The 14,676-nt window shown below is 35.4% G+C and overlaps 1 protein-coding gene across 1 annotated transcript; it reads right to left on the bottom strand.

Moving 5' to 3' along the window:
• Positions 1-645: 645 nt before the first annotated feature.
• LOC129889405 (potassium channel KAT3-like) lies at positions 646-13,794 on the bottom strand. The gene is made up of 11 exons (XM_055964689.1): positions 13,637-13,794; positions 13,501-13,558; positions 13,086-13,403; positions 12,756-12,995; positions 12,486-12,584; positions 12,376-12,408; positions 11,698-11,883; positions 11,523-11,594; positions 1,635-1,686; positions 892-1,035; positions 646-749 (listed from the first exon to the last, which is right to left on the bottom strand). The coding sequence occupies exons 1-11, from the start codon at positions 13,771-13,773 to the stop codon at positions 646-648; spliced, it is 1,443 nt and encodes a 480-aa protein (XP_055820664.1). The 5' UTR covers positions 13,774-13,794.
• Between the last annotated feature and the right edge of the window lie 882 nt (positions 13,795-14,676).

Raw genomic sequence — 14,676 nt, forward strand, 5'->3', positions numbered from 1 at the left:
GTCCACCCCATTTCTCCCTAGATCATGTTGGGATCAAAATAATCAGGGCGTCATGCTTAAGCTAATAATCGTAAGTCATAATGGCTATTCTGAAACATGTGTACCACTAGGAAACTGGTTAAAAGAGGTAGGATATTTCATGTCCTCCTCAACCGCCTTGATCATATATAGGATCATTGGAGATATTTATACTTTCACAACTTCTACATAAAGGTTTATAAACTCAGACATATTCTCTGTCTCAGTAAGATATTTCCTATCGTCTTGATTTCTTAATCATTTGATGATTTTTTTTAGAGAGAAGTACTGAAAACACTCATTTAACTTGGCGCAAATGATTAGTTTCGTCCCTGAACTATTGACAGCCTTAAAAACACTCTTGTACTTGACTAGCTGAACTTAAATACACCCCGATGAGCCTCATGACATAGCAAGTGGTCTCAAATTCTTGTAGGAGCATGGGATCATAATAAAAAGAAGACAGTGTTGAAAACACTCCTAAACTTGGCGAGAATTTAGGGGTGTATTTCACTCATGTTGCAAGATCGGTAGTGTATTTAAGTTTATTTAGTCAAGTAGAGGGGTGTTTTCTATATTTTTCTCTTTTTTTTAACTTATCCATACATGTCTTTGAGGATTTTCCCCTCAAACTATATACAAGTGATCATTTTCTCGCAAAGCACCCAAATCCTCCTGTTGGGAGCCATCTGCCATGAGAATTATGCTTCCTCTTTTGCCAAACTTTTTTTCTGCATTTCACCAAATCTAATAGTAAAAATTCTATCAATGATCTGATATCATATTAGAGAATGAATTGAATTGTATCTGTAGAAAGTATAAGCTAAATATCAATGCTTCACCAGTTTATGCCAATCTTATAATTTTACTTGCCTGATATTGTTAGGAGACCTTCAACTGACTCTGGTAGATGTATTAGTTTTCCTGCAATTCCTCGTTCATTTGGTTTATCATGTGGATGATGTCCATGTATTATAATCCTAGTGGGGAGTGTGCCTGACAATCCGGGAATTCGTGCAGCATTAGGCACAAAATTTATGGTAAAATGTTTTTGGATTTCCTAACCACAAGTATCATTACTGGGGGTGGCAATTGGGCGGGTCATAATGGGTTAAGACAACAATTAGGTCAAGACCCGACCCAATCCAATCCAATCCAAATTAGTTTGGGTCAAAATGGGTTAGGTAATGGATTATATAACGGATCAAGACCCAACCTAACCCAATTTTTACTAAGCTTAATTATTTTATTTGTTCTTTTAAACTATTTTAGTACCTAATAAAATTATTATTTTTCTTTATTATGGTTATATATAACGTATCAAATTGAAAAAAAATTATAAACTTTTAATAAGATTTCTCATAAGTCAATTCTGATTACATATCAAGCCAATTTTTAATGAGTTGAAATGGGTTGAGCTAATGAATGGGCGGGTCAATAACCAACTGAAACTTAAATGGATTGAGTTGGGCGGGTTGGATTTGATTTTGGCACCCCTAATCATTACACAACCTCCTCCTTAAGTCATGCAAAACTAAAAGGAAAATAGAAGCAATTCACGAGTCAAAGACTAAATCTTGATTGGAACAGTTGTAGATGAAGTATAAGCGTACTGGTTCCTTCTTGGCTTGGTCCTTCATGATTTTGTCCCTTATTCACTGACCCCTCCTGCAAGATATTGAAGCAATCATCATAGAAATTGCTCTGATAAAACACAGAAAACAAAGATTACAAACACATTCAAAATGTAGTGCACTGATAGATTGCCCTATTTGACACATTTGAATGAGTAATGTTGGTTAGCTTCTCATTACCACAAATTGGAATGAAACGATTCATTCTGCAATTCATCACGATATCCCAATTTAATTAGCTCTATGTTACATGGACTCGTTTAACGTGTAGATATCTAGTATATAAGTATACACTATGACTTTGCGCAAATTTTTATGTAGAATTTCCAGGTCTTATCGACACATATATAACTTCCCTCCATTTGATACAGGATTAATGTTATTTATAGTCTAAGCCATAAAATGTCAATTAGGAAGAAGATAAAATGTATGGGATCACAAAGCTGATGCTGTGATCCCATACATTGTAAAATGTCAATCCATTGTACAAAGACTGAATTTCACTTGTGCAAACAAGTTAGCTGATGCTGGGCGACTGAATTTCACTATGCTGGGCAAATCAACTACACAAAGGGAATTGTTCGTTACACCATAGAAGTGACCAATGTTGGAGATGCAAGGTCAATGTATGAAGTAACCATCGATGCTCCTTCATGTCCAAGAAACATGTAAAACCAGGAAATGCATTTGGTTGGATTTCTTTGTACAATGCTAAAAATGAAGTGAGAAGTCCAGTTGCATATTACTGGATGACACACCTCAATTAGATCATACCGGATGTATGCCATAAATGGAATTTTGAAGAGTACTCTATGTTAATATTTGCTCACATTTCACGCAAATTCTAGTCTAGCTGTTCCTTTCCTTAATTGGACTTTTAACAACTTTAATTGAGTGATACTTGAAAAAAGTAGTATTTAAATTTGAAGTTGAAAAAAAAAATTGAAAGTTGAAGTTGTGTTTGAACTTACATTTCACTTGAAAAATAAATAAACAAAATTGTGAGAAGAAAACAAAAATCAAAAACTTATCTTCAAAGAAATCATTATAACCAAATAACATAATATTCTTTAAGTTGGCTTGAAGCTTTGGGTGTTTAAGTCGTGATGAAATATATGCGTCCACCACACGAGTCAGGGGACTAGATCCCTTGACACAATCAGTTAACAGAATGCTCAAGTTAGGTGTAGAAGGTACAATGACACACAATGTTTACATGAAAACCTCCTTGCTCGGGGGAGAAAAACCACAAACTTTCACACAGGATTTCACAACCAATTCCACTAAGATGCAAGAGCAAAGTAGTCTATTACAACTTATTGTAACTAGACACTAACCCTCTCCACTCCTTGGCTTGCAATACCTCTATTACAAGACTTTGAGCCTAAGCAATACCCCTATTGCCCACTGTACAAACTACCTCTAGTTAGTGCAGACTTCAACAAAACACCACGGCTAACTTTAGCCACCAACTAAGCAATAACTATTGACCATTACCTCAACTATCTCTAGTTGACATAGACTTTAGAAACCACTTCAAAGCTAACTCTATCCATGAACTTGATACAAAACGAATACAAGGAAAGATGATCAATATTTCTTTATAGTGTAGGAACTGATATTACAATATTTAGAACAATACACTCAACATTACAACAAAGCAACAACCTAAAACTATTCTTCAAAAGTAGCTCGATTAGGTCCCTTACTGCCTTGAGGAAGTTGTTCTTTCTTTTGAGCACACACACCTTTTTCGTTGAAGAATGATGTGAAGAATTAAGTTATTTCATATCCTAAGGATAATATTTGATGTATGGATGAAACAACCTAGTCTCCTCTGATTGGCTGGACGCTTGATGTCCTTCAGCTGCTGCCCACCAACCACAACAGGGTGGTGGCAGCTTTTACAGTTGATTTCCATAGAAACTCTTCTCCCCTTGTACAATCATTATGTGCTGAATTAATAAGGGGCAGAATCACGAAATGAGGAGTTGGTGTTATCTTGAGTGTACGCGGTTGTCATGATTGCTAATTCGATTTAGAAGTCATTATTGATGTATTGGCATCAAACTTTTCGAGGAGTATCTTTTTCCCTATTTTTTTGGATCAAAGAAATAAAAAGAAGTTGACATTTGTTTGTTACAAGTCATTTTTCATGGAAGCCCATTTTGTAGGAAGATATTTCTAAATGTATTTTGTTATAGAATGTATCTAGACTTAAATCTTAGTAATATACATAGTTATAATTAGGCAGTAGATTTATAGGAATCGCTGCAGATTCATAGGAATCACTCTTAATTTATTTCCTTAGTTAGCACCTAATATATTATATTTATTCACTGCTCACCTATTGGAATAAAATAAGATCTTCCATTTGATTACATGGTATCAGAGCTTATAGGGACGTGTTCTGGCTGAATTGATTGGGCTTTGAATTTCTGGCGTTGGCTCATCTTTTTTGGCGAATTTTAAGTTTGATTTGGTGTTAAAATACAACTTGGAAAGTGTGTTCATCACCTCCAGGTTCGTTTCTGTTCTGCGACACTAAATCTGGTTTATGGCTTGTGGTTTTGTGGCTGCTAGCTTCTACATCAGTCCAATAACTTGTTTGGGTATTTGATTGTTCACTGCTTGCTCTAGCCTACTGGTCAAGTACTCAATTCCTTTACTTTGGGTCGACAACTGGTTTCTTGGTTGATTAAATTATTTTAGACTTTGTTCATCTGTGTTTGTGGGGTCATGTACATGCTTCTGGTTATAATTGTTGTTGATGAGTTCCTCTGCTACTTAAATATTTGAAGAAAATGTCTGAAATTATGGCTCCTATGTCTTCGGATAAAAGAATTTTGGTTTCGGCGGAAGAGTTTGCAAAATTCTCGCAATATCAAAAATTACAAAAGGAATCTATTTCAGTTAATACCCTTGTTGATTCAGGAAAAACATGTCTTATATCCTCTTTGAATAAATGGGTGATCGATTCAGGTGCCGCAGATCACATGACAGATAATCTTGATATATATTCTAAATTTCGATCACATGGAGCACTCTCTCCAGTGATAGTTGTTGATGGTTCAATCTGTAACATTATAGGATCTGGGACTGTAAAACCAACCTCCTCTATTACCTTGTCATCTGTATTAGGTCTACCAAAGTTAGCCTTCAATTTGATGTTTGTTAGTAAGCTTACTAAAGACCTGAACTGTTATATCTCGTTCTTTTTTTATTTTTGTTTATTTCGTGATCTAAAGACGAATAAAGTTATTGGTAAAAGATATTGATTTGATAGTCTTTACATTCTTGATGAATATTGGGAGCCTCGACTTACTGCATACTCCAGTGTTGTGTCTCCATTTGAGGCATATTGTCGATTGGGACATCCTTCTTTGCCTATGTCCAAGAAGCTCTGCCCTAGTTTCAGAATATTTCTTCACTGGATTGTGAGTCATGTCAATTTTCCAAACACCATCGTACCTCAACAAATACAAGGATTAATAAGCGTGCAGAGTCGATTTTTGAGTTAGTTCATTTTGATGTTTGGGGACCATGTCCTGTTGTTTCCAAAACTGGACATCAGTATTTTGTTACATTTGTGGATGATTTCTCTCGAATGACTTGGATTTATTTTATAAAGAGTCATTCTCAAGTGTTTACTCACTTTTGTGCCTTTTGTGCTAAAGTTAAAACTTAGTTCAATACTTCGGTGCGTATTCTAAGGAGTGATAATGCTAAAGAATATATGTCAAAATTATTCCAGTCCTACATGAGACAAAATGGTATTCTCCATTAGACTTAATAAGCCTCTATAGCGCCAGAAATAAGCCTCAGCAGTTTGGTCCTTGGTGCGACGCACCACTATTAGATATGCAGGGTTTTTAAGCCCATTTTCCAGAACCCAGAAAATTTAGGCTTGGCGCTGCAAGGGCGCGATGCGCCACTATAGCGCCAGCAAGATTTTTGCCCAGTTTTCCAGATTTTGAAGAGGGGCAACTTGGACATTTTCCCTAAACATATATACCCTAACATAGAACATTTTGGGATCATTTTTTTCAGTCCCCTCACCTCCCAAAAACCCTAATCTTCATCCCCTCTTCTCTTCCAAACATCTCCAACAAGAAATCCTCTCAAAAGCTCAAGGATTCAAGATCTTCAAATCATGTCTTTGGTTTTCGGTGGGATGTTCTTCATTTTCAGGTATGTAAGGCTAACCTAAAATATGGATTGAGTTCTTCCATATGCCCATAGATGTGTTGGATAGAAGTTGTGAAAGATTTGAACCTCCTATGAAGGTTTTCTTGAAATTTCCTAAACTATAGAATATTACTAAAATGTGTTAATGATGTTCTTGAGTTGACTTTGTTGAGAGTATGAATTCATGTATTCATTCACATGAACCCAAGATGAGATTTCTTTTTGGTCATAATTTATCTTGAGGATGAGATTGATGGTTTTTATGTATAATAAAAACAATATTATTTTCATAGTGAAATGAGGTATTCTTTTACATGAGTTTGATGAAATTAATTTTGAGTTATATGAGAATTGGGATAGTTATGAATGTGAATGGCATAAAAAGAAATGAAACATTGGTAGAGCTAGAATGTCACTTTTGTTTCTATAAATGGAATATAGAATTAAATAAGAATTTTGGAGCAAGATGTTTGATAATGATGTGAATGATGATGTTTTGACAATGATGTGAATAACGATGTTTGATGATGATGTGAATGGTGATGTTTGATGATGATGTAAATGGTGATGTTTGATGATGATGTGAGTGATGGTTATCTTTAAACATATGTAGAATGATTGATGAAGAGGTATGTTGATGATGATGCTTGAGGTGAAGTGGATTGGAGTCTAATGTGATTATGTGATATGTGATTTGAATAATTTGATTTGATTGGAGTTTTATGAACATTTTGAAAATAAATGATCTTTTGAGAAGGAGTTTTAAATAAATGATTTGTGAACAATTTTGCATAAACTATTTATACACTATTTTGAGTTTAAAGGGTGATTATTTTCATCTTTGATTTAGAAAGAGTTTTAAGCATAAATTGAGTTTGAAAAAGTCTCTTAAATTCTCATTTTTGAACATGAGTATTTTGAGTATAAATGAGTTGAGCATTTTAACTTTAAAATGTCGATTTTTGAGATTGAGTTGGGATTGTACTAATTTTAAAGAGAAGAGTTTGATGATTTGAGATGAGTCAATTTGAAAGAAGGTCCAATGAGGCCAGATTTGATTTGAGTTTTGAAAAGAGTCCAATGAGACTAAATGAGTTGATTTGAAAGAGTCAAATGAGACTAAATGAGTATTTTGAATATTTTACTCACTTGATAGATATGAGCATATTGAGTCTTGGGAGGAGTATCGAGCACCGAATTGGGTAAGAGTATAGTTCATACCTGAACCAATAAACTACGTCGCCAAACGTAGGAGAGGATTAAACCGTTAAAGTCGGATGCTTCCTAAATTATTGTCCTGACATGATAGGACTTGATTGGTTATGGATCCATGATTGTTGATTCGTTCTTACCCTGGCAAGGTATGAACGGACGTGGCAACAACGTCGGCTTGTTGTACTATCACTCGCTCATATAGTGATAGTTGTCGGTTAGAAAAACTCCCAATTGAATGAATTGTGCTTGATATGATTGGTTTGATTGTGATTGTGGATGATTGAGTTGAATTGTAAAACCTTGCATAATTTAATTTGCATAGCTATTGAATTGAGTCGTTTGACTTTATGGTGGAGTTGATTGGATTGGATTGAATCGGAATATACATGATTGGATTGAATTGGATGAGATGTGATTGAATTATGTATGATTAGATCGGATTAGGTGATATGTGATGGATTGGATTAGATAATATGTGATTGGATTGAATAGAATGGTATGTGATTGGATTGGATCGGATTGTGTATGATTGGATTAGATAGGATTGTATATAATTGGATTGAGCCGATTGTATATGATTGGATTGAATTGGATAGGATGATACATGATTGGATGGGATTGAATTGTAGATGATTTGATTGAACTGTATTGTACATGATTGGATTAGATTGTATGATATATGATTGGTCTTTGTCTAAAAATGTATTCTTACTTTAGACTTATGACACTTTGATTGAGTCTCTCTTATCCTTCTGATTTGAGATATTTGAACCAACGTTATTCTTCCTTGAGGTATGTTTCATTCTACCATATTACATACTCGTACATTCCATGTACTGACGTCCATTTGGACCTTCATCATTTCATGATGCAGAGACAGGTTTAAGAGATCGTCAATAGGAGCACCATTGAGGATCTATACACACTCAGCATATTAGTGAGTCCTTTCCTACATTCGGAGGACGCCGCTTATGTTATTCATGCGTCAAGTTAGCCCTTTTTATTCTGATTTGAGGTAGCCATGAATATGTCATTGGCACCAGTTAGATAGTAGTGATAGAAGCTTCATAGACTAGATAGTGATGGGTCGATTGAGTAGTTTCTTTCCTTGAATTATTCTTGTCAAACTATTTTTAACGACATAGATTTGGAGTTCGATTTGTTGGCCCATGGCCTTTATTCTTTGAGTTAGATTGATGATTTGAGTTGCCCACTAAATTATTTCTTTATTTTAAACTTCCGATGGTTGATTGATATTGAATGGATGTGTGATTGGACCAAGTGGTTCACTTGGGGACCAACAATGGTTTTCGAGTGCCGGTCACGTTTAGGGTACCCTCTCGGGGCGTGATAATTCTCGCCTTCAGAAGGGGTATCGGTCTAATTCTACTGAGCTTGGTAAATATTTGGTGTCGAATGATGTGGTATTTTCAGAGACTACACCATTATTCAATGCACCTCCCATTTCTACTACAACTCAGGGGGAGGAAGATGAATGGTTAGTTTATCAGGTTACTCGTGTTGTGACAGAACAATCAGATGATGTTCTTCAATCTCTTAGTTCCTCTATTGAACACCAATTGACAATTGAGCCTACAACTTCTGCTCCGGCAAGACCTCCAATTAATCAAGTTTATTCAAGGAGACGAAAGATCGATGATACATGTTCTGCACTAGTTCCTTTGTTATCAAATCTTTCTTCATCCGATCCTTCAGATGATCTTGATCTCCCTATTTCTCTTCGCAAAGGTAAAATGACTTGTCAATCCATGTATTCCATTGCTAATTTTGTTTTCTATGACCGCTTATCCTCTATGTCAAGGTCCTTGGTTGCTTCTTTGTACCTAAAACAGTGAACGAAGCTTTGAATCATCTTGGATGGTATGATGCGATGCTTGAGGAAATACATGCCTTCGAAGAAAATCACATGTGAGATTTGTTGGATTTACCTAGCGAAAATAAACCAGTGAGATGTAAATAGGTGTTCACAGTTAATGTTAATTCAGATGATTCTGTGGCAAGACTTAAGGCCAGGCTTGTAACTAAAGGGTATGCTTAGACTTATGGGGTGGATTATTCAGACACCTTCTATTATGTTGCCAAACTTACTTCCAACCACTTGTTCATTTCTCTAGCTGCTTCTGAGAATTGGCCTTTACAGCAGTTGGATATCAAAAATGCACTCTTTCATGGTGATCTTTAAGAGGAAGTATGTATGGATCAACTACCTGGTTTTGTTGCTTAGGGGGAGTATGGGAAAGTCTGTTATTTGAAGAAGTCCTTGTATGGATTGAAACAGAGTCCCCGAGCTTGGTTTGGGAAGTTTAGAGAGGTAGTCTTGGAGTTTGGGATAAAAATGAGCAAATGTGATCACTTAGTCTTTTACCAACAATCAACAGTTGGCACTATCCTGTTGGTTGTGTTTATTGATGACATTGTCATCACAGAAAGTGATTATGCGAGGATATCTTCCCTCAAATCTTTCCTGCACACTAGGTTTCATACGAAAGACTTGGGTCAGTTGAAGTGATTATCCTTGATCTTCTTGCAGACGCTGGAAAGTTGGCAGCTAAACATTACAGTACTCCAATGGTTCCCAATGTACAACTTATGAAAGATGAATGTGACCCCTTTGATGATCCCGAGAGATACAAGAGGTTAGTTGGGAAGTTAAACTACCTCGTTGTGACTCATCCAGACATTGCTTTTGCAGTAAGTGTTGTTAGCCAGTTTATGTCCTCGCCTACAGTCAAACACTGGGCAGCTTTGGAACAGATTCTATGTTACTTAAAAGGAGCCCCTAGACTTGGGATAATGTATAGAAATCACGGTCATACTCGTATTGAGTGTTTTGCAGATGCTGACTATGTTGGATCCAAAATTGACAGGAGATCGACTACATGCTATTGTGTCCTTGTTGGAGGGAACCTAGTTTCATGAAGGAGTAAGAAGCAAAGTGCTATATCTTGATCCAATGCAGAATCTGAGTACAGAGCTATGTCGCAGTCTAAGTGCAAGATTATGTGGATACATTATCTTCTAACTGAAATTGGGTTGGAACATCATACACTAGCAAAACTTTGATGTGATAATCAAGTTACTCTACATATTGCCTCAAATACGGTGTATCATGAAAGAACTAAACATATTGAGGTTGACAGTCATTTTATTCGTGAGAAGATTCAGGAAAACTTGATTTCCACTGGCTACGTGAAGACAGGAGAGCAAGTAGCTGATTTGCTCACAAAGACGTTGAATGGAACTCGAGTTGATTATCTTTGTAACAGGCTGGGCATGATCAATATATATGCTCCAGCTTGAGGGGGAGTGTCATAGGAATCACTCTTAATTTATTTCCTTAGTTATCACCTAATGTATTTATTCACTGCTCACCTATTGGAATAAAATAAGATCTTCCATTCGATTACATATTTTAAAGTTCAATAGAAAGTATTAGCAAATTGGAGAGTGTTTTGATGAAACATTTGAGTATTAAAGTATAGATTTTACTAATTATGTCTTAAGGATTAGTTGGAGCAATGTAATATGAAGTTAAAAGTTAAGATAGTTGTAAGGAAAATGACTTTTGCCCGTAAGTGAGGTACAACAACAACAACAACAACTTGTACAGTGGAATCCCATAAGTGGGCTTGTATGATGTACGCAGAGCTTACCACTACCTCGTGGAGGTAGAGAGGTTGTTCCCGTAAGTGATGGAAAATGTTTTCCTATAGTAAGGAAAATAGGAAAATGAAGTTAAAGATAGTTACAAGAAAAATGACTTACGCCGATAAGTGAGGTAATCATATTCACCCTTGGAAAACTTTTTCTAGTGGCGGAACACAAGAAAATGACCATCTCATTGAAATTTTTTTCCTGGAAAATAAGTTTTGTCGTACAAACTCATGTTTCTAGAGTATCGGACTGTTTTTTTTTTTGGTCTGCTGCTTTGTTGACAAAAACCTTTAGATGATGGAGCTCTTGAGGAGTCTTGAGAAGGGAAAAGTAAATATATCTGCTCATTTTGGAATCTGTTAAAACATTTCCCAGATACATGTGTAATGAGGTTCATCCACCGTTTATTACTTAGATAGATAATCACTTATTGGAAGAAAAAAAGATATTTGTAAACTTTCATTCATATATCACACTTCAATAGGCCTTCAATTTAGCGAGTTTGACAAATCTAGAAAGTGATTGCTATTATAATGGAGTTCATTTGCTAGAATATGAGTGAGGACTAGCTTTTCTCATTAACCTTGAGCTTTTGTAACTCCAGTAAGTTTGATTACCAGAGGCAATGCACAGAAATCTCATGACATGTTTAAGACCACAATTCTTGAACTTTGTGCCCAGTCAAACTATGACTCAAAAATTGAAATCGAGGGAGAATAAATAATCAAGCCAGGTTCAACAGCGTACTCAGTTTAATGCCATTGCTTTTTCTAGTTTATGTCAAAGGATTACCTCACTATTTAGGTCACTGAGCAGCTCCGATATGAGTGGTATCTCTTGTAGCTCTTCCATTCCTTCAAAATGCTGATTATATTATGTCACAAGACCATGATGTTAGTATGATTATAGAAATAAATAATATGAGAGCTAATCTGTTGAGCTGTCATCTAAAATCCACTACAAATACCTGTAGAAAGTTAGCAACGATTATCTTTCCATCTGCGTTAAGGGGCTGCACCAGTTGCTTGAAATGATGATGGCTGATTCGAACAACCTGAGAAAGTCTCTTACTTCTCACGGTGAAAGGTTGGGGCATATTAAAGATAACACCTATTTCCCCAAACAATTCTGAGGATTCCAGTTTTGACAGGAACTGTTCAGCAGAAAGTAGAAACTTCTAAGAAAAGAATTCTCCGATAAATTGTGTTTTTCACATAAGATTTTCATACTATATATGGCACAAAAAATTCTCAATGTATGGCATGAGTTTTGAGTTTCAAACAACTTTGGTAAATAAAACAGACTCTACATGCTATTTGTTTGTGATTATTTATTTCCTCGAGTTGAGAATTTCTCCTAGCTAGATCAACCTTAATGTGTAGTTTAAATATCTTATAGACTATATCATTCCATCCCCTCTATTATACAATTTGTAATGTTCATAAATCCTACTTAAGCCTTTTGTCGCGTTTAATCTCTGAAGTTTGTTGTTTAAACTAATATAAAGGTTCTGTAGTCTCTTGTTAAATATCAATATATGTAAGAAATGTGATTGGTTTGAATTTGACAATCTGAGAAAGTAAACTTGTTAGTATAGTTAAAATTAGGATTAGCATTAAATAATCTGAGAAGTGGGATAACTAACCTGTTCTGTTCCATTCTTGTATGTAACTACTTCCTGCAGTTTTCAATCACTGAAGAGTTAACAGTGCAAGAATAGTGAGGGCAAACGTTATTGACGGGAATTGCACATACCACAGCTCCGGAGACAATGATGTAGAAATCTGTTGGTATCTCATTTTGAATAACAATGTCAACTTTTGGTGGAAAGTATTCTGCTTTTATCTCCGAAACCTGTAAGGTGAAATGAGCAAAAGGACATGATAGTTTAAGTTAATTGAATGGAAACAGGATTATTGCTTATGCAGATCATTGTTGATATATATTTTGTTTCATCTTCTGTTAACAACACATATATATTGTTAAACATCTTAATGTTTAGTACGCGAGGTAAGAGAACATTACCAATTGGACTAAGAAGTCTTCGGAAACCCCTTTAAAAGGATAGGTATTTTCAAGGGTTGTATGGAAAAGATGCTGTGCAATACTACATCTTATTGCCTTAGGGAAGTCTTCTAGTACTTCCTCTTGATGTAATTCTGCAGTCTTGAATCTGAATGTTAAATGTGCTAGCATTTGCTCTTTTATGCCTTCTGGAAGTCTCTTCTTGCTTGCATATCGCAGTGTCTCAATCATGGCGTCTCTCTGCATTTTAACTATCATATTGTATCATTTCTAAACGTGTTTTCTTAACTAAGACTTGAACTACAGAATGCATAAATAAGGAGTCATTACCATCGCGAAGGTTCTATCAACACTATGGACAATAAGATTGGTCATGTTGCCAATTAAGTAAGCAGTGAGGCCAATGTTGAAAAGCATGTAGAAGATGGAGAAAACCTTCTCCCCTGTATTATGTGCACAAAGATCGCCATAACCTACTGTGGTGAGGGTAACAAAAGACCAATACATGGAATATGTGTACCCTAGAGAGACACTTCTTTCTTGGAAATTAGTAACATTTGATCCAATCCAGGTATTTTCTGCTGTATGATAATGTGTTGCTAGCCAGTAATAGAAACAACCAGAGGAATGCACCGCGAATAAGGTCACCTATTGACAGAATTATAGCCATAAGTTGAAGAAAAAAACTTCTATGCCTACATGATAAAGCTAACATAATTGATAGTTCAGAAACACAAGTGCTTACCCAAACTAGTTTACAAAATCTTGTCCAGAAGTAGCTGGATTGAGTGTCCTTCTCTAGTCTGGAAGAAAGGAAGTGGTTAACAACAATATTGAGATTGAGAAATTTATGCAACCTTGAGTATAATTGTCAATATTACCTTGAGAAGAATTTACTAACGCGACGCAGTCGCCATAGTCTGAGCAAGTTGAGGAAGCCAAAAATGTCTCCTTCTTGCTTTTTCCCATCAAAGAATTGGTATATTGTTTGAAATGGTATGGTTGATGCAACATCCATTGGAAATCCTAGATGAGTCACATACCTTTCAAAAGAAATATTAAGTATAACCTTTCATTGCCATGCAAAGAATTGAAGAATCCCAATTGTAATTTCTATCTTTATTTTCTTTCATGTTGCATCTCAAAGAAAGTAGTGTCCTACATTTTCAATCCTCCATTTAATTAGCCTGATCTGAGCAATATCTTTTCAATTTTTTAACTTATAATACACTAATAAGGTGAATGATTTTATATAGGCTTAATACATAGCCAATTTCTTAAATTGCCAGGATATTTTATTAGACGCTTAAACTAAATTCTGTTTCTATTAGACATTTTTTGGTTCAAAGTTTTGCGTGTGTTCTTATTTGTCTATTAGGTAGTTAAGTTAGCCACATAACATATGTCATTTACTTGTGGTTGATGTGTAATAACTTTTTTTAATGAAGGGTTGATTGTTTATTTCAACTCTTAATAATAATAATAATAATAAAGAGAATTAAAAGGTATGGGTCAACCCTATTCTCATATTATTGTTGCTGCGTGCCTTTTTCCTTGGAGTAGAAAGTAGGGTTATTATTTTCTTAACTTTCTAGAGGGCAGCAACTGAAGTTCATAGAAGGAAATTTACTGAATCTTTGTATCACTGTTTCGAGTGATAAACATCAGGTAATTGCCATCAAGTTTCGTTCTTTTTTTTTCTTGTTGCAGTATACATGTATACTGCTTGCAAAGAACACATTGAAATCTCATCATGCACTGGATATTCCCAATTGTTTTATTTAGAGGGCATTACATCTAGATTCTCTGTTGTTATTTCCAACTACTGGCTGCAATAATGTAGTTCCATACATGTGACTGCCATATTTTCTTACATTCTTGTAAACTTGAGAGGCAATGATTAGGCTATGATTGAAGGGGG

This window comes from Solanum dulcamara, chromosome 5 (assembly GCF_947179165.1).
Source record: "Solanum dulcamara chromosome 5, daSolDulc1.2, whole genome shotgun sequence".
Taxonomy (NCBI): domain Eukaryota; kingdom Viridiplantae; phylum Streptophyta; class Magnoliopsida; order Solanales; family Solanaceae; genus Solanum; species Solanum dulcamara.

What these genes read in the sequence shown, in the direction of transcription:
- LOC129889405 (XM_055964689.1), bottom strand. Translation starts at nt 13,773, where the DNA reads ATGGATGTTGCATCAACCATACCATTTCAAACAATATACCAATTCTTT. An exon ending in GTTAGTAAATTCTTCTCAAG is followed by an intron (nt 13,559 to 13,636) that starts GTAATATTGACA and finishes CCTTTCTTCCAG; the next exon opens with ACTAGAGAAGGACACTCAAT. An exon ending in AGGACCAAGCCAAGAAGGAA is followed by an intron (nt 1,036 to 1,634) that starts CCAGTACGCTTA and finishes TGCCTAATGCTG; the next exon opens with CACGAATTCCCGGATTGTCA.